Here is a 27,992-nt window from a genome sequence, read left to right as displayed (position 1 = left end):
CCATTCCATTCCAATAAATTTATTTGTGCAAGATGATTGCAAAAGTTACAAGTAGATACTTGAGTGATTTAAAAAGGTTTGGTGCCATTTAGAATATCATATGTTTATTTTCTAACAGTAAACATAAGCAAAAATGAATCTAGCATTTATCTCTTTTCATGTGCAAAACTACAGAAGCAAATATAATTGTGTAGCCCATTCACAAAGTGAGCACACAGCACAACTGTCTTGCATATGAGTGGAATTAACCTGGACGGCCCTCATTGAATTATACAAAAACAACTGTACATACAACAAACTAAAAATAAGCTTTCTCACGCTTCATGGAATGATGAAAAGGATATGAATTATCAAATTTTTCGACAACAGTGTTTCACATTCCATCATTCAAGTGAAATCTCTCTGTGTATAAAAGGTGGGCGTGGCTCTGTAAAATGATGGTTGTTCTCTTGTTAAGAAGGCACTACACAATTCCTTTATCTGAATAGCTTCTCTGAGAAATCGTGGAGAACTGTATCTATATCAGATCTGATATAATGTTTCCGAACTAAGTTTGCCTTCTGTGTACAGTTTATTGAAGTGTCCTTAAGTATACATTACAGCTAATTAAAATCTAGGGCTAATAAAACAACAAAATAAATAACAAATTGGGACTAGATTCTAGGTAACTTATTTATAGCCACAATACATAACAAGGTCTCATAATACTGTACACACACAATAACTGCTGGTGATATATCTATAACTGTACACCCAGCCTGTAGAATATAGGAAAGTTTTATCCAACAACATGGTACTTAAACAAATAAACGTCCCAACACCAGTATAGATAGCGACAATTATAAAATCAAAGCACAAACAAGAAATAAAGTGATAATACTCAAAGGTGTAATTGAGAAATCGTGGTCAAAATTTAAATTCCATAAACATGATGTACTCTCAGTACTATACAGAATGCATCACTGTGTACTGGTGAGCTGTTGTCATGGATACGAACACTTCTGGTACAGATGGACTGGCCGGACTTCTGCGGGATGAAGACTCCATTCTCTAGAGGACTGTGGCAGATTACACTTCTAATTCAACTGTAGGACGGTAATTCTATCTATATTGAGCTTTCTAACACATATCTCTTCCTATTGAGGCTTATAACATGTGATATATCTTCCTATTGAGGTTTGTAACATGTGACATCACTTCCTATTGAGGTTTGTAACATGTGATATGTGATATCTCTACCTACTGAGGTTGTGAACATGTGATATCTCTTCCTATTGAGGTTTTGAATATGTGATATCTCTTGCTATTGAAGTTTTTAACATATGATATCTCTTCATATTGAGGTTTTTAACATGTGATATCACTTCATATTGAGGTTTTTAACACATGATATCGCTTCAGAGACATCCGCACAGATCCCAACTCTTTCTCCACTCTGTCCAACTTATCCTCTAAATTTTCCTACAAACAGACAAAATTCATTTAAATTGAGTATGAAATGTTGTTTTTCATCAAAAATCATGTCATTAAATTTGAACATACAGCTTTAATTATTATAAAGTAAAAACCCTCAGAACAATAGAATCAATACATAGAAATTAATTTTTTAATGAAAATGTTGTTTCTGACAAGCTAATTTGTTGTAGAATGATTGTCTTTGGCAAGCCCACCATGTTATGTTCGGTCTCTGATCAGTTTCATTTTTTTCAATTTCTAAAACTAGTTTGAAAACTGAATCAAAATTTCAATCAAAACTTGTACAATTCAATCTCTCCGTCTTTTTATCAAGCACATAATCATGACAAACATGTGAAAATCATTACTGTATGGAAAAATAAAAGTTGTATATTTTGATGTAGGAACATGTTTGAATTAACTGTTAGCAATACATGAGTCATTCATCACGACATAGGTTAATCCCTTAAGTCCACAATACATGTATTGTATATACACAATGTAAAAAAATATCCATCAACATGGAGTCAATTTACAACAGCATGGTACAGAAATAAGTTTAACGACACTTGCTCAAACAAAAACTAGATTCATATTTTAGCAAGTACTGATAAAATGAATACAATTTACCATAGGGGGTGCAAATTTATTCCCATGATTTTTTAAAAAGTCCAAACAGTGGGAAAAATTTATATAGTTATTAGAAAGGGGTAAAATATTTCAACTTTTGAACATCAAAGAAAATTTACAAGTCCCTTATGCATCTATTTTTTGCTTGCATCAAGTGTCCTTGAATTTAATTTTTTAGAAAAAACAACAAAGCACACAGTATTATTATATCATTTCATTACGTGTATATCCTTGTACAGATCTCCCAAACGATAAAAGAATGTAAAAAATCTCTAGAATATTGTATGTGTACTTATTTTATAGGAATTCATCCTTTAGCCAGTGAATGGATAAATAAACAAGTCTCTATTATTAAACTCATTATCAAACATGCTAAATCATGATTACACCAAATAATGCATCAGATCTGACTGCGCTAAATTCTAAATACGCTAAAATAAGAACACACTTAGTATAAAAGGTATGAGCCTGTTCCCACTTCTCCAGAGAAATTCACACAAGGGTTACCTCATTCTTTATATTACAAAGCACTTCTGCAATCATGGTGAACATTTATTGCAATTCTGATTAAGTTAACAGTTATAATTTGTGGAGAGAAAAACTGAAATCCTTTTATCCAGAAGCCATTTCAGCATGTATCAACTTCAAAACAGTCAAGTATTAAAACAACAAGTGCTGTGACGGTTTACACGCACAGCTGACTACAAAACAAACCTTTTCTTGTCTCCCTTTCCCATGAGATGGCACCCTGCTGAGCTGTGATTCAAGCTGTAATGAAAGATTAGAACATTTTATGTAAATCATACATTGGTGTCCCAAGTTTTTTTCATGATGCACCGAACATCATAAGTTTTATCATGCTATATATACATGTAGAGGACTTTATCGAACCTAATAAGATTCTCCCTGGCAGGTTCATCGACAATAGTGATCAATATAATGCTCTCTGTGTTGGAGAGGATCAAAGAGTGTGTAACCACGTTTTAGTATCCGATGATAAAATGGGACTTCAATTGCAAACAGATGCCATACCTGACTTCAATGGAGTGTAAAACTAGGACTGTGATAACAAAGAACAAGATGTGTTTGTGAAACACTATGTCCCCAATAGCAACAAAGTAACAAATGGAAGGTCTTTTCATGAGAAATCTATGTACATAATAGTTCAGGAGATATTGACTAGAACAACCTTCCTTAAAAGTAGGTTAAACTCTAAGGTCAAGGTCACAAGGTTGAAAACTTTGGTATTAAAAGAAAGGCCTTGTCACAAGAAATGCAGATATGACATATTAGAGTCCTATCACTCTCTATTCAGAAGTTTTGAAAGAACAAGGTACGATTGTGTATATAAAAAGGCCCAAAAAATTTCTCTGTTTTAAATGTGTCTTGAATTAAGCTTGATCCGTGTTTTAAGTAAGTTAAATATATGCCAAGTATACTATCTCAACTTAAATCAAAATTATTGCTTATATGATGGCATTATTACGTCATGAATAGGACTTTTTCCCGCCTTTTTTCAAACAAAGCTTAATAACTGTTAAATTTCATCCAGATTATTGCCTAGGAAAAGGTGTGCCCATCTGTCGAGCAAAATGAAATTAATATATATTGTTTATTAATAGACAATAAAAAATATATTTGAATATGAATTTGCTCGACGCATGAGCTGCATGTTTTCTGAAAGTAAAACCCCTTGAATTCATGAATTTTTCATTGATTTTGGCATTTTTGGCAATTTTATGCCAACTTCACACTCTTGTCATTACAACATGAAGCAATTTTGGATCAAATCAAATGTAGTTTGGGTTTTCTTATATATTCTATTTTGGAATGGCAGATTTTGGGACCCCTATTGAAATCATCAATTTTCTGGGCTAGATGACTATAGAAACTGTACCTGCTTCTTTGGGTTAAACTTCAAGGTAACAAAATGAAAGATCGTGGTATCATATGAAAGGTTTTGTCAAAGATTTGAATTTCCTTAATCAAGCACCCCTAGATCAACTCCATCAGATATCATCAATCTTATCACAATGCCTATAGTCAGATCTAGTAGTCTGATGTCTATGGAACAGACTGCTAATAATAGACGACATTGAGGCCTGATATTATTTCTAATATGGTGGTTTATTCCCCTGTTTTATGGCTGGTAATCCTACCGTTCTTTTCTCCATGTGCAATTCATCATATCTCGTCTCAAGGTCTGATATGCTGTCCATACGTTTCTTCACGGTCTGTTTTATCTGTACAAAAGGAAAACACCATAGAATCAGTGAAATTCGGAAGGGGAGTGGGGGGGGGGGGGGGGGGGGGGGGGGGGGGGGGAGGGGGGGGGGGGGAGATTGTAGATACAGCTTCTGTACATTGAAACAATGGATTATGTATTTCATCGAGGCTCTAAATTTGAGATGAAGTACCCTAAAAAACATGAACCATACCAAAGCATGAACCATATCTAACAGATTTCAGCAGAAATGTAACCACGTGCACAGGGAAACTACTTAATCCTGTATAATCGTATAATCTATAACATGGCTGTGCCTGGAGAAAGCCATCATGACATCACATTTTATTTACATCCAGCTACGTTATCCAATGTAGATGATTTTGTCATCTAATAGACATGATTTTGTTATCCGATGTAGATGATGATGTTATCTATGTAGATGATGTTGTTATCTATGTAAATGATGTTGTTATCTATGTAGATGATGTTATCTATGTAGATGATGTTATCTATGTAGATGATGTTCTTATCTATGTAAATGATTATGTTATCTATGTAGATGATGTTATCTATGTAGATGATGATGTTATCTATGTAGATGATGATGTTATCTATGTAGATGATGATGTTATCTATGTAGATGATGATTATCTATGTAGATATTGTTATCTATGTAGATGATGTTCTTATCTATGTAGATGATGATGTTATCTATGTAAATGATTATGTTATCTATGTAGATGATGTTATCTATGTAGATGATGTTGTTATCTATGTAAATGATGATGTTATCTATGTAAATGATGATGTTATCTATGTAGATGATGTTATCTATGTAGATGATGATGTTATCTATGTAGATGATGATGTTATCTATGTAGATGATGATGTTATCTATGTAGATGATGTTGTTATCTATGTAGATGATGTTGTTATCTATGTAGATGATGATGTTATCTATGTAGATGATGATGTTATCTATGTAAATGATGTTGTTATCTATGTAGATGATTATGTTATCTATGTAGATGATGATGTTATCTAATGTAGATGATTTTGTCATCTAATAGATATGATTATGTTATCCAATATATACATGCAGTCCATTCCCCACCGGAATCACCTCGTTGTCTGCCTTGGGTTTGGCCATGGATGTGTAGATGTTTTCCCACTCGGGGCGTGCCACAAACTCTCCCTCCCTCACTCTGTTCAGTGTGCTCTCCACAGTTCCATTGGGAATCTGGGTATCTGAAGACAGAAAGACACATTTCACAGTATTGCTTATGAAGTTTTAGTTGACATCACTTTTGAGGAGTTGAACTTAATGGTGCACTCAATAATAAAATAATAGACATTTTTAACTTTCTCTGCCTCTAGAGATATTTACTTTCCTCTGCCTCTAGAGATTACATTCACCTTTCTCTGACTATAGATATATTTACTTTTCTCTGCCTCTAGAGATTACATTCACCTTTCTCTGACTACAGAGATTACATTCACCTTTCTCTGACTACAGAGATTACATTTACCTTTCTCTGACTACAGAGATTACATTCACCTTTCTCTGACTACAGAGATTACATTCATATTTCTCTGCCTCGAGAGATTACATTCACCTTTCTCTGACTATAGAGACTATGTTTACCTTTCTCTGTCTTCTGAGATTTTCTGTCCCGGTTAGACCTACTGCCTCTCACTTCTCCGTTTCGTTTGTCCTTGGTTGCTGAGCCCTGTCGTGGTTTGGATCCTATATCTCTGGTTGGCAAGGAATCATTAGGCTGCTGTCTGTTTACAGGCCTCTCCCGAACATTGACATCAAATCGTGTAGGACTGTCAAATTCACTGGGACTCCTCTCAAACTTGGCTTTTGATGGTGTTGACATGGTATCAGAGTCTGGAAACCTTGATGATTTTGAGGATCTGACTTTCAGAGATTTTTCTGGCGAGGAGTTAGTGAACTTCTTTTTCCTGAGTTTGAGACTTGAAGAGTCAGATTTATTGATTGATGACCTTGACTCTGATTTATTTATAGAAATCCCCGATTCACTGCCATAGAATTTTTTCTGTAGTGTAGGCTGCTGAGGTGAGGGAGCCTCCACAGCTTGCTCAGCCTGTCGCATTATCTCCCGCAGTTTGTAGAGCTCCCTCTCCGCCCTCAGTACCGGAGAGGTCTGCTCCACCACCCCACTCACTCTGACATCTGAAGCACGACTGGACTCAGGGGCACACTTTGGTCGTTGATGAGATTTTCTGAAACATGCAGAAATCCATTGTTGTTAACTACTAGTTGTTTCCAAGCATTTTGAATAACAAGATGTACCCTAACAAGTGGGCCATGAATTTCAAGCTTAGGTGAACTAAGCCTAAAAACTATTGTTCATAAATAAATTCACATATATCTTTATTAATTTTATATCAAACAAGAAGATTTGAATAATTTCATTATCTTCAAAAACTTCTGCTCACTTACTCCATTTCCTCTACTTCATCATAATTATTACAAGTATTCTTGGGACGTCTTTCGTTGCTATACTCTCGTACGTGTGATTCTGTCTCCCTCTTCTCACTGACACCATGGTTACGACCCTCTGACACGATCTCTCTGTGATCACCATCCTGTGACCTGACCCCTCTTTGGTCCTGACCTTGTGACCTGACTTCTCTGTTGTCCTGGAAACTGTGGTCCTTGGCTCTATCACCGGCTAGAGACCGTACAGAAATTTCCTGACTTCTGCTGCGCATGTGTGTGGTGAGAGTGTCTGTGTTGTCGACCCTTGTACCATAAGGTGTGTGTAGTCTGTCGTCTCGGACTGGGGATGGGTGATGCAGTCTGCCTGGGCTTCCATATGATTCGTCAAAGTTTCCTTGTATTGTTACGGCACTACAAAATATAACAGAATGAACAATTTGTTTGATATACACATGCATATTTCATGCAAGTTGATTATAATCATGAGCTAATCATGGAAAAACATCTCGTTTGATGACACATATATAAAGAAGATTTGGAACCATTACTTCATTACATTTAACAGCATTATACAACCATGGCCCAGTTACACAAAAGTTGATTAAGTCTAATAAAATTTTAAAAATCATGAAATTTACAACCCAGGAAATTAATCTGCTATACAATAAATCTAATAGACAGTCAACACTACATAAATGTAGGTCTTACAGTGAATACAACAAAGTCCTCACAGGTCATTTTATATAATCAGGTCATTTTATCTAATCAGGTCATTTAAAGCTGTATGGTCCGAATGACAATATTTTTTTCCATCTCGTAAAAACGCTATTAAATCATCGCACGTATGTAGTTATTAGACTGTACGACATATCATAAATTATTTCACCTGTTTTAACCCAAATAATTTGATTTTAAATCGATGTTTACAAATAACTGCGTCACTACCATTTCAAGTGACAATCACGTGACCAGTTCAAACTTTCAGATCATCGGTGGTCTTATCTGTGTAAAGCTGTGTATTTTGTTATAACAGTACCGTACCAAAGTTTAATAGAAATAAAAATATCAAATACCTCTTAGTAATTCGTTGTTTTACGCTCTTTCAGCCTTAAAACTAGACAGTTGCGTATGAGTTAATACATCATGTTGGGATTCCCCTGACGCGCGTGTGTCTATTTATAGACATCTAGTATGGGATGATTTATATATGTAGCCACTATATTTACTTTCTAAATAATATTCGCACTGTTTTCTTTTACATGCAGCTGTTTTCAAGTATGTAATTAAGGGAAAGTTAATAACTTTATAAAGTAATTAATCTGCTTTAAAGTAATTATGTACACAAATAATACATGAACATCGGGTCATACAGCTTTAATATATTAGATCATTTTATAAATCCACGTCATTTTATACAATCAGGTCATTTTATATAATCGGGTCATTTAATAAATATAATTACCTTTTATAAAATCAGGTCATTTTATATAATCAGGTCATTTAATATAATTAGATCATTTTATAAATCCAAGTCATTTTATACAATCAGGTCATTTTATATAATCGGGTCATTTAATAACTAGTTCTAATTGTAACGGGGACCGTTACAGATGTTCCCCAAACCTCCCCCAATTAAAAAGTGATGTCCTTGTGAATCTATAGGAAAAAATCATTTTATTTTAGCCTTTAATTACATGTAGTACTTTCAATATGGTCATTTCAGTACCAAGAAATGAAAGAAAGCGTTGCACGTGCATACACGCGCACGCGTGTACGATTCCGAATTTTTGTTGATGTCGTTCAACAGGCATTTGTATCATATACCCACAGTATGAATTTCATAACGTTTCCACCAAATATAAGGAAGTTATAGCGATTTTAAAATCGTCCAATCAGAAATCAGCACACGTGCATGCACGTGCTGAGCAGTAATTCTAACCACAGCAATTTGTAAGGAGTACCAAGATACATCTAAACCCCTAATATGAATAGAATTTGATGAAAAACAAAAACCTTATCGTCCTTTAAAAATTGAACATTTAAAAAACGTTGCACACGCATGCGCGTGTGCGTTGGCATTTTTTGTTACACCAACATATAGATACACATATTGTCTACATATGCTGTGAATATCATCTCATTCGCTTCATAAATAAGATAGTTACAAACGTTTTAGCATTATCCAATCAAAATGAAGCGCACGTGCATGCGCATGCAAATTGGTAATTTTGACCATGTAAATCAGTTAAGGGTCTCAATATCTACCTATGATATGAATTTCAAGCCATTTCAATGAACAACAAAAAAGTTAGACTCATTCAAAAGTTAGCGTACAAATTTTGTAATGCGCGTGCACGCGCATGCGTGCGCGTGTTGGCAAAATAACTATTATTTTTCATATGTACAAATGATATACTATCATCCTATTTAGGTTTTATATCGCTTCCTTCAATATTCTGATTTTCCATTTTTTGTACCAAAATTGCAATGCACGTGCGCGTGCGTGCATGCACGTGCAAACAAAATGACTATCACTATGCACATCTACAAACGCTATACTATCATCCTGGAAAGTTTCATATCGATCCCTTTTGTAGTTTCTGAGAACACTACCGGACAAAAAAGTATCGGAGAAAAAGAATAATAATAATAATAACTAGATGCGATCTCGTTGCGAGCAACGAGTGGGTCTTCCGTCCAATTTTAGATGTGATGAGATAAGAATTTGACCGAGATTTTCGTTCATAAATAATGATACAAATATATTGTGTAGACAATTTAGCTTCGGTAATGTTTTACAAATATTCATCATTTAAGTGTTATAAATTAAAGAATCTCTGCCGCTCTCGGGCACTAATTAAAGGGGTCAGCCTTTTTTCCGACAAAAAAGTTAATAATGTTATTTACTGCGATACAAATTCGAGACTGATCATGCGAGTCATGTCGCCCGGAGGCCTATTTTTTTTTTTTATATATATCATTCTAGATATATCTCGCAAAACTGAACAAATTTTGTTCTACATGTCCTATCAAAATTTTCTTGAGAAAAAATTATTGATTGCGACATTTATCAGACTGTTAAGGCGAGTCATAAAGCCCGTGGGCCTTTTTCTTGATATCGTTTGAAAAATCTTGCAAAACTGAACAACTTTTGTTCTACATGTCTTATCAAAAGTTTTTCGAGAGAAAAGTTATTGATTGTGACACTAATCAAACTGTTCAGGCGAGCCATGAGCCCGTTCGCTTTTTTCATGATGTTCGGAAGATCTTGCAAAACTGAACAACTTTTGTTCTAAATGTCTTGGTAAAAGTTTCTTGACAAAAATGTTATAGCTTGCAACAATAACCCAACTGTTCAGGTGAGCCATGAGACCTGCAGGCCTATTTATTAACATCGTTAGTTAACGCTTGCAAAACTGAACAACGTTTGTTCTACATGTCTTATCAAAAGTTTCTCGAGAAAAAAGTTATTGATTGTGACACTAATCAAACTCTTCAGGCAAGCCATGAGGCCCGTTCGCCTTTTTCATGATGTTGTTCGAAAGATCTTGCAAAACTGAACAACTGTTGTTCTAGATGTCTTATTAAAAGTTTCTTGACAAAAATGTTATAGATTGCAATAATAACTCAACTGTTCAGGTGAGCCATGAGACCTGCAGGCCTATTTATTAACATCGTTAGTTAACGCTTGCGAAACTGAACAACTTTTGTTTTACATGTCTTGTCAAAAGTTTCTCGAGAAAAAAGTTATTAATGTTATTAATTGTGATACAAATTCGACTGTTCAGGCAAGCCATGATGCCCTGAGGCCTAGTTTTTGATATCATTAGATAGATCTTGCAAAACTGAACAACTTTTATTCTACATGTCTTATCAAAAGTTTCGTGAGAAAAAAGTTAATCATTGTAACAGAAATTCAATGGTTCAGGCGAGCCATGAGGCCTATGGGCCCATTTCTTGATATGACACGAAAGATCTCAATAAACTGTACAACTTTTGTTATATATGTCTAAGCAAAATATTTACCAGTAAAAAGTTATGATTTAAAACGTGGGAAATAATTGGACACTTTTTAAAACTCCATTTTCGACCCCTACCGAGCTTCCATACTAGGCACTTCCGGAAATTTTTAAAACCAATGTGCACAACTACAACATGTCGTCTAACATCACTGAAAATTTCAGCACTCTAGCTTTTATCGTTTTTGAGATGTTGGCCGGACAAAATGGTCACCTGAAAATCGATAAAAGGGAGATAACTTCCAACCGGAAGTGAATTTTCAAAAATCCAAAAAAAGATATAAACTTCAAATAGGAATGCATCAACCCCAAAAATTTGAAGTAAATCGATCAAGCCATCTCTGAGAAATCCTCTGCACAAAATCGGTAAGGAAAAAAAAAAAGAATAAAAATAATAATAATAATAAGAAGAAAAGTGAAAAATCAACAATAGAATAATAGAAGGTTCTTCCGCTGAAGACGGAAGACCCTAATAACTAGTACTTATTGTAACGGGGACCGTTACAGATGTTCCCCAAACATTCCCCCATTTAGCAAGTGGTGTCATTTATTTCAGTACAAGTGGTTTTGACCATTGCAAACTGTGAAACATGTGAATATAGAACTCTTTTATAACGTTCAGTCCATTTCATGCTAATACAAATCAGTTATAAAGATCTGAGAGTTTAGTGCACGTGCATACACGTGCATATAAATAATTCGACCATCTCGATACATTAGAAATCTTACTATATGAGTAGAAGAGAAGTTTCACAACTGTTCAATGAAAAACGACAAATTAACGGCAACTCAAAACTACAAAGACCGATATCAATGCACGTGCATACACGTGCGCGTGAGAACCACACAGCAATTTTGTTGATGCTATTCAATAGACATTTGAACAATATACTTACTATATGAATTTGGTATCGATTGTTTTATTCATAAGAAAGTTATTGGAATTTCAAAATCGTCCAATCAGAATTAAGCGCACGTGCATGCGCGTGCAGGGAAGTGATTTTGAGACTATTAATAAATTGAGAGGCCCAAAACATACCTGCAACCTAATTTTCAAACCTATTCATTGCAATCTCAAAATGTTATAGACCAATAATTAAATTTAGATGTCAAAAATTACAATCCATGCGCATTCACGCGCATGCGATTTTGATAATGGAAAATTTGTTGGCACCATTTCATAGACATTCATATAATGGATCCTCAGGGTAAATTTGAATTCATTTCAGTTTTTAATTCAATAGTTATGACCATTTTAGTACCCGAAAAATGAAAGAAAAGCTATGCACGTGCATACACGCGCACGTGAGTATGACTCACCATCAATGTTGATGTCATTCAATATACATTTGATAGATATACTTACAGTATAAATTTCATATTGTTTCCATCATTTATAAGAAAGTTATGGCGATTTGAAAATCGTCCAATCACAATTTAGCACACGTGCATGCACGTGGCGGATGCTAATTATGACTGTACACTTTTGTTAAGAATATCAAGATACATATACAAGACAAGTTTCAAAAGATTTTGACAAAAAACAAAAAAGTTATGGTCATTGAAAGAATTGAACGTTCAAATGTCAATGCGCGTGCGTGCGCATGCGCGTTTTCAATTTTTTTAACATAGATTTGTAGATATTTATAATCTTTACCTATCCTGTAAATATCATCAAATTGTCTTAATTTACATGAAAGTTATAAATGGTTTTGTATTATCCAATCAAATTGAAGCACACGTGCATGCGCGTGCAGAATTGAAATTTTGACGATGTGAAACGGTTAAGGTTCTCAACTTATACCTGCAATATAAATATCAAACGATTTCATTGAAAAATAAAAAAGTTAGACGAATTCCAAAGTTTGTAAACAAAAAATCCAATGCACGTGCATGCACATGCATGCACATGCATGCATTTTCAGACAAAATGACGTTCGTTCCGCACATCTACAAAGAGTATTCTATCATCCTAAAAAGGTTTCGTCTTGATCCCTTCAGTAGTTTCTGAGAACACTCGTGGACAAAAAAGGGTGACAAGAATAAAGAAAGAATAATAATAATAATAATAATAAGAAACAGAGTAAAACCAATATGTTCCCAAACTTTGTTTGGGGAACATAATAAGAAACAGAGTAAAAACAATATGTTCCCAAACTTTGTTTGGGGAACATAAATATAATTACCTTTTATAAAGTCAGGTCATTTTATATAATTAGGTAATTTTATAAAATCACGTTATTTTACAGAATTGGGTCATATGATATAATCAGGTAATTTTATATAATCAAGTCATTTTACATAATCGTATCATTTACACTACCTGATAGATAACTTATATCAAACTGCAAAGTTCACGACACTGATACTTACTTGGCACTTTGCGTCAGTTTGTATCTTAGGTTGTCATTTTCACGACCGAGTCTCTTGTTTTCCAACTCCAACTTTGACACAGTCCTACAATATATTCAATACACAACTTAGGCAGAATTCACTAACAGTCCTACAACACATTAAATACACAACTTAGGAAGAATTCACTAACAGTCCTACAACACATTAAATACACAACTTAGGCAGAATTCACTAACAGTCCTACAACTCATTAAATACACAACTTAGGCAGAATTCACTAACAGTCCTACAACACAGATATTGTGTACATATGGGTTTCCTGTAATGACCAGTGAAAATTCTAATCCCAGTACATCAAACTCCTACACAAGGACTGAATCCTAGTACACCAAACTCCTACACAAGGACTGAATCCTAGTACACCAAACTCCTACACAAGGACTGAATCCTAGTACATCAAACCCCTACACAAGGACTGTATCCCAGTATATCAAACTCCTGCACAAGGACTGAATCCTAGTACACCAAACTCCTACACAAGGACTGTATCCTAGTACACCAAACCCCTACACAAGGACTGTATCCTAGTATATCAAACTCCTACACAAGGACTGAATCCTAGTACACCAAACTCCTACACAAGGACTGTATCCTAGTACATCAAACTCCTACACAAGGACTGAATCCTAGTACACCAAACTCCTACACAAGGACTGTATCCTAGTACACCAAACTCCTACACAAGGACTGTATCCTAGTACACCAAACTCCTACACAAGGACTGTATCCTAGTACATCAAACTCCTACACAAGGACTGAATTCTAGTACATCAAACTCCTACACAAGGACTGAATTCTAGTACATCAAACTCCTACACAAAGAATGTATCCTAGTACATAAAACTCCTACACAAGGACTGTATCCTAGTATATCAGACTCCTACACAAGGACTGAATCCTTGTACACCAAACTCCTACACAAGGACTGTATCCTAGTACACCAAACTCCTACACAAGGACTGAATCCTAGTACACCAAACTCCTACACAAGGACTGTATCCTAGTACATCAAACTCCTACACAAGGACTGTATCCTAGTACATCAAACTCCTACACAAGGACTGTATCCTAGTACATCAAACTCCTACACAAGGACTGAATCCTAGTACACCAAACTCCTACACAAGGACTGTATCCTAGTACACCAAACTCCTACACAAGGACTGTATCCTAGTACATCAAACTCCTACACAAGGACTGTATCCTAGTACACCAAACTCCTACACAAGTACTGAATTCTAGTACACCAAACTCCTACACAAGGACTGTATCCTAGTATATCAAACTCCTACACAAGGACTGTATCCCAGTATATCAAACTCCTGCACAAGGGCTGAATCCTAGTACACAAACTCCTACACAAGGACTGTATCCTAGTACACCAAACTCCTACACAAGGACTGTATCCTAGTACACCAAACTCCTACACAAGGACTGGATGTAGTGGGATCTATCTACCTGTTAAGTTCCACAACCTCAGATCGGGCATCATACAGCTTGTTCTCAGTCACGTTGAAGGATTCCTGGAATGTAACAATTTTTGATAATCATGTATCTCTAATTCATCTGATAGAATAACAGTCGAAAAACTTTTGTTGCTGAAAAACTGCAGCTATTGGGAGATTGAGAGATACTGGCAAAATATTCATGATGAATTATGATTGTATTAGTGTATTAAAGATTTAAAAAAAAAAAATTCAACCTAATATTGTGTAATATGTCCTACTCTACTTTATGTGCTCTCTCTTTCTTTTTTTCCTTATATTTATGAAAATGCTGTTCGCACATGAATATTGATGATATTACTGTGTAGTGTTAAATTACTTGAATGTATATTATGTGAAAGTCAAATAAAAAACAATAAATAAAAAAAAAAAATTCATCTTTATCAAATCTATTCATGTGCTAACAATGACACAAAATGAAGATAAATAGAATTGTTTTAAAAATAGATAAAAAATGCATCGACAGTAACCTCTCCACAATTCCTCCATATTGATTCTTATCGACAGTAAAATGTGCAGTACTAACATTGACATACTATGAACATGTGTAGTACTAACATTGACATACTATGAACATGTGCAGTACTAATATTGACATACTATGAGCATGTGTAGTGCTAACTTTGACATATATAAGGTTGTACAAAATTACCTTAAGAACATTGTTTTCTTTCTCTAAACTCTCATACTTGTCTGCTAGCTGGAATGTAAAATAACTTCAAATCTTATAAACCAAGCATTATAAATGATACAGAATTGAATCTACAGGACACGAGGATAGCTGTACCCCAGTATTTTAATTTGTGAGATTGTAGACCTGCCGTTCATGAGAAGATTTCTCACATGTAAATCTTTAATTCCCCGACTTGGGGGGTGGGGTCATAGTCTGAACAGATTTGAGCCTACACTTAATAAAGATAATTGCATATCAATATGGCAAACTGTAGACTTGTGGCTTTAGAGAAGATTTTTAAAGGATTTTTCATTTATATTCCTATGTAAAACTCTAAACTCCATTTCTAAGCTGACTCTGGCAACAATAGTCATGGTTTAAACAAACCTTAATCTTCATTTTGGCTTTTCTAGTCTAGTGGTTCTTGAGAAGAATATTTTTATATTTTTAAACTCCCACCCCTATTTTCACATTAAAAGGATAATGGCTCTTCATTTTATGCACACTAGAACTCCCTTCAGCCAAGAATACTGACAAGTTTGGTTGAAAATGGCCAAGTGATTTCAGAGATGAAGTGAAAAATGTGATAAGTTAAAAATGATAATGACTACACATCAGAAAAGTTCAAGTTAACTAAAAACAAGAGGCCCATGGGCCACATCATTCACCTGAGTCACCTTGACTCATATTTAAAGATTTTTCCTATATATTCGCAAGTAAAACTTTGATCCCTATTGTGGCCCCAACCTACTCCCGGGGGCCATGATTTTTTTTTTTTAAATTGAATGTGCACTATGTCATGAAGCTTTCATGTAAATGTTAACTTTTCTGGCCCAGTGATTTTTCAGAAGAAGATTTTTAATGATTTTCCCTATATATTTGTACGTAAAACTTTGATCCCCTACTGTGGCCCCATCTTACCCCCGGGGACCATGATTTTTACAAAATTGAATCTGCACTATCTTCGTGCAAATGTAAATTTCTTTAGCCCAATGATTCTTAAAGAAAATTTTTTTAAAGATTTTTTTCTATTTATTAGTTATGTAAAACTCTGATCCCCTATTATGGCCCCATCCTAACCCCAAGGGTCATGAGTTTAACAAACTTGAATCTGCACTATGTCAGAAAGCTTTCATGTAAATATCAGCTTTTCTGGCTCAGTGGTTGTTGAGAAGATTTTTAAAGATATTTCCTATATATTTGTAGGTAAAACTTTGATCCCCTATTGTGGCCCCATCCAACCCCTAGGGGCCATGATTTTAACAAACGTGAATCTGCACTATGTCAGGAAGCTTTCATGTAAATTTAAGCTCTTCTGGCCCAGTGGTTCTTAAGAAGAAGATTTTTAAATGATCCCACCCTATTTTTGCATTTTTGTGATTATCTCCCCTTTGAAGGGGGCATGGCCCTTCATTTGAACAAACTTGAAGCCCTTCACCAAAGGATGCTTTTGGCCAAGTTTGGTTATAATTGGCCCATTGGTTCTGGAGAAGAAGTCAAAAATGTAAAAAGTTTACAGACGGACAAACAGACAGACGACGGATAACAGGCGATCAGAAAAGCTCCCTTGAGTTTTCAGCTCAGGTGAGCTAACAAGTCATATCAGCAAGGAATTACTCTAGGCATTAATTGGTTTGCAATTCACTCCAAATCTCTAAATTGCAAAATCTAGACATTTTACAGTTTTCAAAATTTGGTATACAAAAACAAGTTGTGTATATATATTAGCACTTTCTGACCGCGTTATCAGGTAACTGTTGCCATCCCTAATATATACATACTGTATGTATAAACATGAAAGTTAAGATTCATTACCTTGTGATATGTATTTCTATCTTTCTGTAACACTTCCATTTGTTCTTCTTGAGCCTGAAATAAATTAATGAAATGATTCACAATCGCTAAGCCCCTGAAATAAATCAATGAAATGATTCATAACAACTAAGCCCCTGAAATAAATTAATGAAATGATTCATGATCACTAAGCCCCTGAAATAAATCAATGAATGATTCACAATCGCTAAGCCCCTGAAATAAATCAATGAAATGATTCATAACAACTAAGCCCCTGAAATAAATCAATGAATGATTCATAACTGCTAAGCCCCTTTCACAAATTTTTCTCGAGTTATCCATCTTGTACTAATTTTGCTTTTGTTTCTAGAATTAACTCTTGAGGTGCTCTATCTTACCGTGTTTTACTTTTTGTGCTGTTTGATAGCATCCGTCTAGTTTTTGATCTGACCTTGAGGTGCTTATCTGACCTTGGTTCTTGATATGACCTTGAGATGTTGTATCTTACCTTTTTGTTGTGCTTGATAGCATCCGTCTGATTTTTAATCTGACCTTGAGATGCTGTATCTGACCTTGCCTTACCTTTTTGTGCTGTTTGATAGCATCAGTTTGGTTCTTGATATGACCTTGAGATGTTGTATCTGACCTTGCTTTACCTTTTTGTGTTGTTTGATAGCATCAGTTTGGTTCTTGATATGACCTTGAGCTGTTGTATCTGACCTTGTCTTACCTTTTTGTGGTGCTTGATAGCATCCGTCTGATTTTTAATCTGACATTCGAGATGCTGTATCTGGTCTTCCATGGCCCGGTTCTGGAACTGAAGTTCCTCTACTTTGTTACGGAATGTAGAAATCTTATCCTGAGCTTCCTTATAATGGTCTGCATATTCACTCTACAAAACAAACAGGGAGACTGTTTTAAATCTCATTGTCAGAGAATAGTTTACAAAACTTATCTCTTCAACTTGGTCTTATGGTGGAAAATGTGAATTTAAACAATTTTTGGGGGTAAAAGCTCAATGCAAGCAAAATACAATCATGTCACTATATAATTTAATATTACAAAGAATACGATTTTTATAAATTAAAAGTAGTTTTGTTATTTCACTGTGACAAAATGAGAAAATGCAATAACGATGATCCTCTGTATCTAATGTCTTATTGTCTAAAGTTTAAACATTACCAACAGACAGACTTACAGCTCTCCTCTCCAGTCCATGTATCTTCTGTTCCAGCGTTCTGTTCTCTCTGTAAACAATTTACTGACATGTTTATATACAGTCACTAGATAAACTGAAACTTAACAGCCCAGTGTTTGGCAATTGATTTACAAACACAGGTATATATATGTCCACAGTTGTTCAACTGCCCTTGACAAATCATTTCCTCAGTCAGACAAGTGATAATCTCAGCATGCATCTGTGAGCAGTCACATTCAACAGTTTAATTAATTCTAAATATATTTTACATATATATCAAAAAATTTGATGAATATTGAATTACTCATATGATTCAAATAAAAAGATTGAAAGAATAGAAGTATATTCATTATTTTGGTTGGTCTACTTCACAAGACATTCCAAAGATAATAGTAACGTTAATATCTATCTTTGCCAAAACAAAAAAACAACAAAAAAATCATTTTGATTATTCACACAAAAATTGTACAAAGTGATTCATTTTCGAATAGGCATCCACTTTAACCACACGTGTAAAGGAATACTTTGTAACTTATCTAATCCATGGTCCTAAACAACTAAATACATTACACATACCTTAAATTACACTCGTATTATACAACTGTAGGGCGTGTAGTCTTCTTACCTGAGTACTTTATTTAACTGACTCTCCATCTCTTCATTGGTGTGTTTTAGAGAGTGGTTCTCTGTTATCAGAGCCTGGTTCTCACCCGCCACACGCTTAAACGGTGACCTGCTGGTGATGTCATCAGATCGTGACAGTGCTGCCCGAAGTTCGTGAATCTCCTGCTCATAATACTCCCTGAGATCTGACAAGTGCTTGGCATGTTTGTTTCGCAGGTTTACTCTGTGATGATATGAAAGACTCTAAGCTAAGGTCACCTTTGAAAAATTGTATGTTAGCCCTCTACTGACTGGCTGATAAAAAAAATAGCCCAACTGAAATTTTTTTCCAGCCTATAATTTTTTTAAACATTTTGGAATTTTTTCATCCCATCATCAATAGTTTTAATTTTACATCCGCAACTACTTGATCAATAAAACACTTAACTAATATGAGACCACATGATGAGAAGCGTTATATTAAAAATGGTTGGAGTTATCAACGACTAACCCATGTGCTAGCCAAACAATGCTGTGTTTGATAAAGTTTGAAGTTTAGAATTATTAAAAAAAATTTCTTTATAAAAAATTCTCTACTACCTACCTACCCATATTTTAAATGCTGGGTCAAGAGACACAAGCAAACCATTTTGATAAAAGATCTGCATATAATTGTTTCTAATATTCATGGATATTCCAATCCGGTTTTTAAATACCGAGGACGAGAAGCTTGGGTAAAAATAAATTTTTTAAAGCTTACAGTCCGATTCAACAGAAACTGTCAGATACCAAAATCCACCATATCATTACAAAGGTGATACATAGGATGATCATATTTACTGCTCCCCCCCCCCCCTCCCCCCCCCCCAATACAAATATTCTCAAAAAACATACTGTAAAGAGAGAAATAAATTTTTTGCATTAACATTCCCCAGAATATCACTTGCTTTGTTCATGGTGAATCATATCAATAGGGTGTGTGTAACACAAAAACACAAATCCTGGATATTACAAATGAACAGTATAAATCTAAACCTTTGCGAGGTGTACTCCTCTGACGTCATGCTGTCTTGTGAATCATCAGCTGGCCTCTCACTGGACCGATTGTCCAGTAACCTGCTGTCCCCAGCTGGCCTCTCACTTGACCGATTGTCCAGTAACCTGCTGTCCCCAGCTGGCCTCTCACTTGACCGACTGTCCAGTAACCTGCTGTCTCCAGCTGGCCTTTCACACAATCGATTGTCCAATAACCTGCTGTCTCCTCTGTGTGACAGGTCATTTTCTACAGCAACTCTGGGCGAACTTCGATCAGCTTGCCTGGGACTATTAGTTTTGGGTGATCTCTGAAATTCGTAAATTAATATACAAGTAATGAAAATTGCATAGGAAGTGCATAGATTGTTTTTACGAAACAGTGTGGCCAAACTTAATTACATTACAGTCAAACATGCTTATAGCAAACTGGTGGGGACAAAAAATTTTGATTCGTTATAAACATAATTCATTATATCCGATAAGTTTATAATATGTTTTAAAACTATAGGGAATGAACTGCTGGGGACATAATTCATTATAGACATAATTCATTATACCCAATAGGAAATGAAAATCATTTTGCTGTAAGCTTGAATTCACTATAACTGTGTTTGCTGTAACCATGTACATGTATGAATTAAAGAGTACTACAAATATTTCAATAAAGATGAATTTATACCGTGTCACTAAGACTTTGGTTCTACCTGAGAGACATTATTTTTCCTAAGAATGGGCATGGGACTGCTGAAGACGCCACCCCTCGGAAACTCACTGGTTGCTGGATCAGGTTTCCTGTGTTGGGGTCTGATTTCCTCAATACCTGACTGCCTAAGAAAGGAGGATGCCGACATAAAATCGTCTTCCAGGGACCGTCGGACGGGAGTCTCTTCCTCATTATCCTCCGTCTCCCGATCACTGTCGATTCCCTTCCCACGTATTTCTCTGTAGACTTCTTTCCACGGAGGCGAGGGGTGTCTTCCCAAGGCAGGGGAGTGCTCCAAAGACCTAGATCTGGGAGAAGATTTGGGCGAAAATTTCCTCTGAGAATTCTCAGCTCCTGATCTGGTGCTCTCTAACATCTGACTGGAGTTGGCAAGTTCACTATGATCTAGCCTCCTCTCTTGGTTAGATTTAACTGAACTAGTACTGGTTGACAGAGCCTCTTTATGGGCAGACAGCCTCTGTTTGAGTACTTGCTGTTGGCTGAACAGTTCGTTTTCTATATGATGCTGCATGGAGAAGATGGTTTCCTGATGCTGTCGATACTGGTTTTTTAGCTCATTGTGGTGTTGCTCCTCAAGTGTCTTAAACATTCTCATCCATCCAATCTAAAATTCAACAATTTGTATTCCAATCTTTTCTAACACACAATTTCATTAAAAAGATTTTTAAAAAACCCAACATGGTTAAAAGCAGCTGGAGTTTTAAGAAAAAAAATCATGAAAGTTGATTTCTTTAATGATCACATACCTGTTGTTCATGAAGCGTTTTAAATGGAGGCACCGATCCAGATTTCGGGGGTGGAGCTTCTAAATCTGATGATGTATGGCTAGAGTTCTGAGCTCCAAAAGATGTGGACACATTGTACTGAGGTGGAGGAATGTTGTAACCCGAATAAATGTTCGCAGGCACCATGCGATCGCTCCGACTAATGTCCGCATATGACATACCCTCCATGTGATGTGGGTCCTCTTGTGCTGAACTGTTGAGATGACTCTGCGGATTTTGAAGTGTAGCGTACGTGTCTATTCCACTCGAGTGGTACTGCCTGTGTTCCCTCTGTTCTGAGCGTGACAACTCTCTTTGATATTGTTTAAGAAGGTCTTCCTCCGACATTCTCAAGTCTGAGGATCCCCTTACAGATGTGCTGAGTGAAGCAGTATTCTGAGGGGATCTGGAGGAGAATTTGTTTGCATATCTCATTCTTGATGAGTCTGAGGTATCAAATTCGACAGATCTGTTGTATGTACTGTGCGATAGGTCATTCTCACTCCTGTAATATTCTCCACCACTTAACACAAGTTCTTGCTCCATTCTTGCTCTCTCCATTCTCTCATTCATCTCTATATCGATCTGTCTTCGCATATCTCTTTCCTTTGCTGCCATGTCTTTTCTGACTTTGTCCAATATCATTTGTTCCCTGAGCATCTCAGCCTCTCTATGGCTCCTCTGATCCTGATCTCCGGCCTTCGGACTGGAGTCTCTTTCTGGACAGCTTTCTTTCACATGAAACTCTTGCTTGGTCCTCAGCACCATTCTTGGAGGAGTATGAACTGCTTTGACAGATGAACTGTTCCTTTCATTTGACAGCCGGGATTCCACATCTTGTGAAATCCTAGACACCGAGGACTGGTCTTCTCTAATTGAGGAAGATTCCATGTACCTTGGAGATGATACAGTATTGTAGGCCATACTACCATTACGCCTGGGATCAACAAGGCTGTCTGAGACATCATTTTCAAAAGAGTCCTTTGTGATGTCCTCGGGTATCAGTTCTTTAAATGTTGTGTCTTCGTGTGGTTTTCCTGCTCCTTGTTCCTCTGTCTGGTCACTCAATCTCTGTGAGTCATACTCCTGTACAGAGTCTATAGGGACTACCTCAGGCACAACCTCTGGTTGTCTAGGTGGCATCTTTTGGACAATTTCATTGACTTTTTCTATTTCACTTGTTGTAAATGTGGCAGTTATATTTCTAGACAGTAAAGTTTTTTCACTTTCACTGGCACAACTCATTGAAACTCCACTGTCTCTTGACTTTGCAACCCCACCTTGCCCTCCATTATCCAGATGTTTACTGTCCAATGTTTCCAGGACTGCCTCAGAACTCTCAAGGACCTCAGAAGCATTTGCTTTCTTTGAGAGCTGAGGATCCAGCACCTGGCTTGTCCCACTATCCTCTCCCTCCGCAGTAGTGTCCCCTTCTATCTGATTATCCAGATCCTCATCACCTTCATGGTTCACCCTCTCGTTAGTCTCCCTCACGAATTCATCCTCTGTGGATTGAGGCTCATCTAGCTGGAAGTCAGTCATGTCATCCTTGTCCGGTCTTAGATCAGACTCCAGTTCCATCTTTGAGGCATACTCTTTGTCCTCCATGACCTGCTTCTCTTCCCCTTGATCCATGGAAACCAGTTGTTCTTCCATCTCCACATCATTGTCCAAGCTCTCCAGCACTTCCTGTACGGAGGTACCAGAATCACTCTCATCCTGAAAAGATCCTACTACATTTTCTAGTACGTGGTCCACTATGAGTTGAGCAAGATTGCTGGTGTCTGTACAGGAACTGACGGCTTCACTGTCGTCATCTTCACAGCCGTACACCTCGCGCTTCAGAAGTTCCCGGCTCTGATCAGCCCCGGGAAATGTCTGATACCCATCCTCACTGAACAGACTCCCAGAGCTGGCCACTGTCTGAAATTTGTTTGAGGACGGCAGTCTCTCTAACTGGAATCCTCGTTCTTCTTGAGTTACCTCCCTTACTTGATTGTTGTTTACTACATCACTTGGGTCACTCAATTTATTGTCCACAGCTGATTCCATTTCAGACACAATAAGCTGACCTTTCTCCTTAACCTCATCTACTGATTGGACAGTGTCCTTGTGGCTGGGGTCAGTTGATAGAGGCACTTGTTCATCCTTGACCTCCACTACATGACTGCTTGGAACAGTCTCCTCCCCGGTCTGAGTTGCATCTGAATGACTACAATAAGATAAAACAATTATTTCAAAATTTGTAAAACAGTATATTACATTCATCATTAATCAATTCCATGATTAGTTTATCTATTCATTCAAGATCACAAATATTATATCACAGGTAACACATATATACATGTTTAAAATGAAATTATAGAAAACTGATGAAAAATTATCAAACTTGAAAATTTTGGTCAAAATGGTGTAGATTCAAATGCAAGCACAAGGGTATGCTACACAAGTTCACGTCATTCTGAGATGTTACATAAAATCCATAAAAGCATATTTTCTAAATCATATATAATCACTCCTCGATTAACGCAATTGTACCAGGTCTCCTATGTTTGTAAATTTGCTATAACACTGACACTGAATATGACGCCACAATGCACTGTTTACATAAATTGCGTTATATTTCCCACGTTCAATGAATAGGCGGATCAAATGTCTAAAGCTGTGTAAAAAGGTGTTTGGATGCTTTGATAGAGCTCTGTCCTCACACATTAGGTGCTAACTTCAGGATATTTGTTGTCCTGTTATGAATATAAGACTGGGGGACATTAAGTCGTAAGAAATGAAATATACAGCTTTCATGATGTTCATCTAATACAGTAAAAACATTTGAAGTCACAATGCAAAGTGTGGATGCTAATTCAACGCGACTTGAAAAGATCTACGCTTATCGCCGTGCACAGGTGGCGACATTTTCCAGCACAGACCCCCTTAAAAACACTGGATTGAAACTCCAATTTCTAAATCAATTGTCAATCCACTTACTTTTATTCTTATTGTATTAATGAATTATAGTGTTAAACATTTGGTAAAACGTATCCAAAACAAAAGTACGAGGTCTAGAAGAGATCACAAAGGGGAACATAATTATTAGTTCAAATTTGATAATCCATGTAGCTGATCATATAACAATGAGCGGGTAATAGGCCTGCGAAAACTGCAGTTCCTGATTTCAATCAACATTTAGCTTCTACTTCAGGTGCAAAATATTTATGCAAGATCAACTTTTAAAAATATAATTCAACCACACTTGACATTGATTGAAAAGATCTAAGCTTATCGAAGCGCATGAGTGAGAACATTTTCAGTGAGGACTCCCTAGAAAACATTGGATTGATATTCCAATTTCTAAGTTGATTTTCAATCCACTTATATATGTTAGGTAAAGCCCCAATCTATCCACTATCAGAACAGGAGGAAAAACTGCTACTACTTATGTGGGAATTATTTAGTAAAAGTATTTACCATATACAAAAGAAGCATATGCAATCTAAAGTAAAGGTTAGTACAACAAATCGTTCCTTGTACATCATATGTTCTTTCTTTTTTTTATTCATTTACATGTATACTTATGCAATGTTCTTTACTTTCTTCTTTGTTCTCACATCTTCATATAATTATATTATATGATTCATCATTACTGTAGTATATCTATTTCTAATGTACTCTCTACAAGGAGGAATAATTAAAGTATTGATTGAATGAAGGAAGGAATGAATGAAAAGGAACATAATTATTATTTCAATTTTTATAATCCATCTAGCTGATCACAGAACAATGAGCAGGTAATAGGCCTGAAAAATATTAATGTAAAATCGAATTCAACCGCACATGTGACCTGTATACCCATTAAAGTATAATTGTACGGTCAACATTTCAAGAAAAATACGGAACTCGATTTACGAAAAAATCTGTCCCTATTTCTCATGCATATTTACGCATCCAATATTGCTATCACAAAAAAGTTAATTGCATGAACTAGTAGCGCTTTCATCATTATGAATAATACTGCTTTAAATCATATGTGTACAACTGTATATTGTATATATGATAAACATTAATTAAAAGAAAAAAAAATTCCACTAAATTAAATTTCAACACATGTGCTTTCAATTTAAAAATCCCCAGTCCGTGCTGAAAAATGTATCCACTCATGCATGGCGATAAGCTACTAAGACGCCGAGTGACGTCAAATGTTTTGACTGCTTAGATCTTTTCAATTTGTTGAGTTCGCATACACCCATTGCATTGTGACATCAAATGTTTTGACTGTAACAGATGAACATCATGATTGCTGTATATTTCATTTCTTGTCACTTAATGTTCTCCGGTCTTAGACACTAATGCCAATACTTTCTGCTTTGCCTTCAAACACGGTCACGCTGCAAGACATATTAGTATACATAATTACATTGTATCTCAATTTAGAATGGGGCAAGTGAATATTTTGGTAGGGCAAGTGAATTTGGCATTTCTACTTGTCCTTGGATAAGTACTTCTTAAAGAATCTATTTGTCTACCCTTGAGTATAGAAATAAGATTCTGGGTTTCAGCTTTACAACAGCCTGAACTGAAATGGCCTTTCTTTTCTTTTTATTCCACTCATTATCTACATTATATTTATTATTCGAGTTCCTACTATTGACTACATTATATTTATTATCCAAGTTCCTACCATTAACTACATTACATTTCTTATCCGAGTTCCTACCATTAACTACATTATACTTATTATGATCCGAGTTCCTACCATTAACTACATTATATTTATTATCCGAGTTCCTACCATTAACTACATTATATTTATTATCCAAGTTCCTACCACTGTCCATTCATTTTGATAGTACTTCCTCCATCACTGTCCATGAACATGCTCTCGTACCCCATCTGGGAGCCATCCTTGCTCGATTCACACTCGATATCCTCCTGGGTGCTGCTTCCCTGAGAGTCTCCATCAGGAATTGTCCATCCTTTTTCCTGACTCAGCTCTGACGAATCTTCATCAGCCTTTGGATCCTCTCCATTCTCTCTCTGATCAGCACCGTCAGTGGCTCTATTTGTTAATTCATTGTCATCCATGATGTTGATTGATCAATTGCACTTTCTATGTTGAAAACAAATACATATATCTTTAAATTACAGTGTCAAACCTTCAAACTTTACATAACACACCTTGCATTTTAGGTTATAGCCCACATACATAAGGTCCCATAGTGTAAAACAAAATACTGTAGATCCCTAGATACACACAGGGAATTCATTATTGCATAATACTGCGAGAAGCAAAACCTACAAAATAATATTACTTGCTTTTATTTTGATACTGCTGAAATACATGTTAAAACTCTTGATCAATAGACAACTCTCGAATTTATGTTCTTGCGATTTTACTTCTGCAAGTCATTTCGGGATATTAAATACTCACGTAAAATAAGGAATCTACAGTATAGCATCAAATCACTTATCTATAAACATATTATAGCGAGCGAAGCTCCAATGATTACGCAATTGAGTCACGTGATTTGCTCTTCATCAGCTGAAAAATGATGGGGACTACCCATAATGCTTCTGGAAAAATGTCGCCGTCACTGCGGAATACTTCTTTGACAACCCCGTAGATAAAACAAATAAATAGTTTGGAAAGTATCACAAATGATTTTAAATTCCAGACAAGTTTTCCCATACCTTCATATGTTTAGTTGTGGATAATTGCCCGATTTAAAAGATAAACAATCACAGCTAATGATGACGTCACAATGCACTGTTTACATCAACCATGTTATATTTGCCGTGTTAAATGAATTGCCTCAAGTCGTGTTGTAAGATGTTATGGGTCTTCGCTTATCTCAACGGTCACACCGTAAACATATTAATAAATGTACTAATTCATAATTTGTCATTGTTGAATAAAAGAAACATTACTGATAAAAGTTTGAAACATAATAGATCTACCATTTCATTGAACATGAATATTTAAAATAAATACTTATCAATTACTCCACTTACTAAATGCACTTATAAATTATCACTCTCATTCTCAATATTATGTACAGTTTATACCTTAGATTTGTGACTTTGTATTTAAACTTTAAAGTGTGCATTTTACGCCAAAAAAAACCCAAATTTAAAAGGAACAGTTAAGTCTATGATATGTTTATCTAATGATACGCACCGTTAGTTGTCAACCATACGCATGATGGAAAAAAAAAATGGTTACAAATTTCATTGAATCACGTCAAAACATGATTCATTGTCGGCGGTCCAACACGAAAATCGTTAGCATGTATTCTGCTTGGGCTATTGTCAAAAATGATTTGAATAATAAACCTTACACAATAAATTTCCCAATAAAATCCATCAAACTACATTTTGCATACATGCGTCATTATTGTTCCATTCATCTAATTTTTTTTTTCTTTCGAAAATAACACAACAGGAAGCAGTTTCTGTTTACTGTTTCTCGCGTGCAATAAAATACTC

General features: G+C 35.8%; 1 protein-coding gene across 4 annotated transcripts; it reads right to left on the bottom strand.

Moving 5' to 3' along the window:
* Positions 1 to 3: 3 nt before the first annotated feature.
* LOC125658048 (uncharacterized) lies at positions 4 to 27,992 on the bottom strand. Of its 4 annotated transcripts, none has more exons than XM_048889108.2 (18): positions 27,685 to 27,992; positions 26,335 to 26,616; positions 21,495 to 23,724; positions 20,729 to 21,352; positions 20,025 to 20,332; positions 19,012 to 19,233; positions 18,387 to 18,435; positions 17,919 to 18,080; positions 17,210 to 17,263; positions 15,374 to 15,421; positions 14,675 to 14,739; positions 13,175 to 13,258; positions 6,783 to 7,193; positions 5,958 to 6,562; positions 5,436 to 5,560; positions 4,245 to 4,328; positions 2,800 to 2,853; positions 4 to 1,461 (listed from the first exon to the last, which is right to left on the bottom strand). In XM_048889108.2, the coding sequence occupies exons 2-18, from the start codon at positions 26,589 to 26,591 to the stop codon at positions 1,366 to 1,368; spliced, it is 5,478 nt and encodes a 1,825-aa protein (XP_048745065.2). In that variant the 5' UTR covers positions 26,592 to 26,616; positions 27,685 to 27,992; the 3' UTR covers positions 4 to 1,365. The 4 variants fall into 4 exon arrangements, with proteins under 4 accessions (XP_048745065.2, XP_048745056.2, XP_048745072.2 ...); XM_048889099.2 differs by having other exon boundaries at positions 27,845 to 27,984; XM_048889115.2 differs by having other exon boundaries at positions 27,890 to 27,978.

This window comes from Ostrea edulis, chromosome 1, assembly GCF_947568905.1.
Source record: "Ostrea edulis chromosome 1, xbOstEdul1.1, whole genome shotgun sequence".
Lineage (NCBI taxonomy): Eukaryota > Metazoa > Mollusca > Bivalvia > Ostreida > Ostreidae > Ostrea > Ostrea edulis.
The sequence above is the reverse complement of the archived record's forward strand: the minus strand, read 5'-3'. Positions and strand labels throughout refer to the sequence as shown.

Bases quoted from the DNA above. Each gene is read 5' to 3' on its own strand.
- LOC125658048 (XM_048889108.2), bottom strand. From the start codon at position 26,591: ATGGATGACAATGAATTAACAAATAGAGCCACTGACGGTGCTGATCAG. The intron at 20,333-20,728 runs GTAGAACCAAAG...TACGAATTTCAG, and splicing joins GGAAAAATAATGTCTCTCAG to AGATCACCCAAAACTAATAG. The intron at 7,194-13,174 runs GTAAGTATCAGT...TATATTTTGTAG, and splicing joins AAACTGACGCAAAGTGCCAA to TGCCGTAACAATACAAGGAA.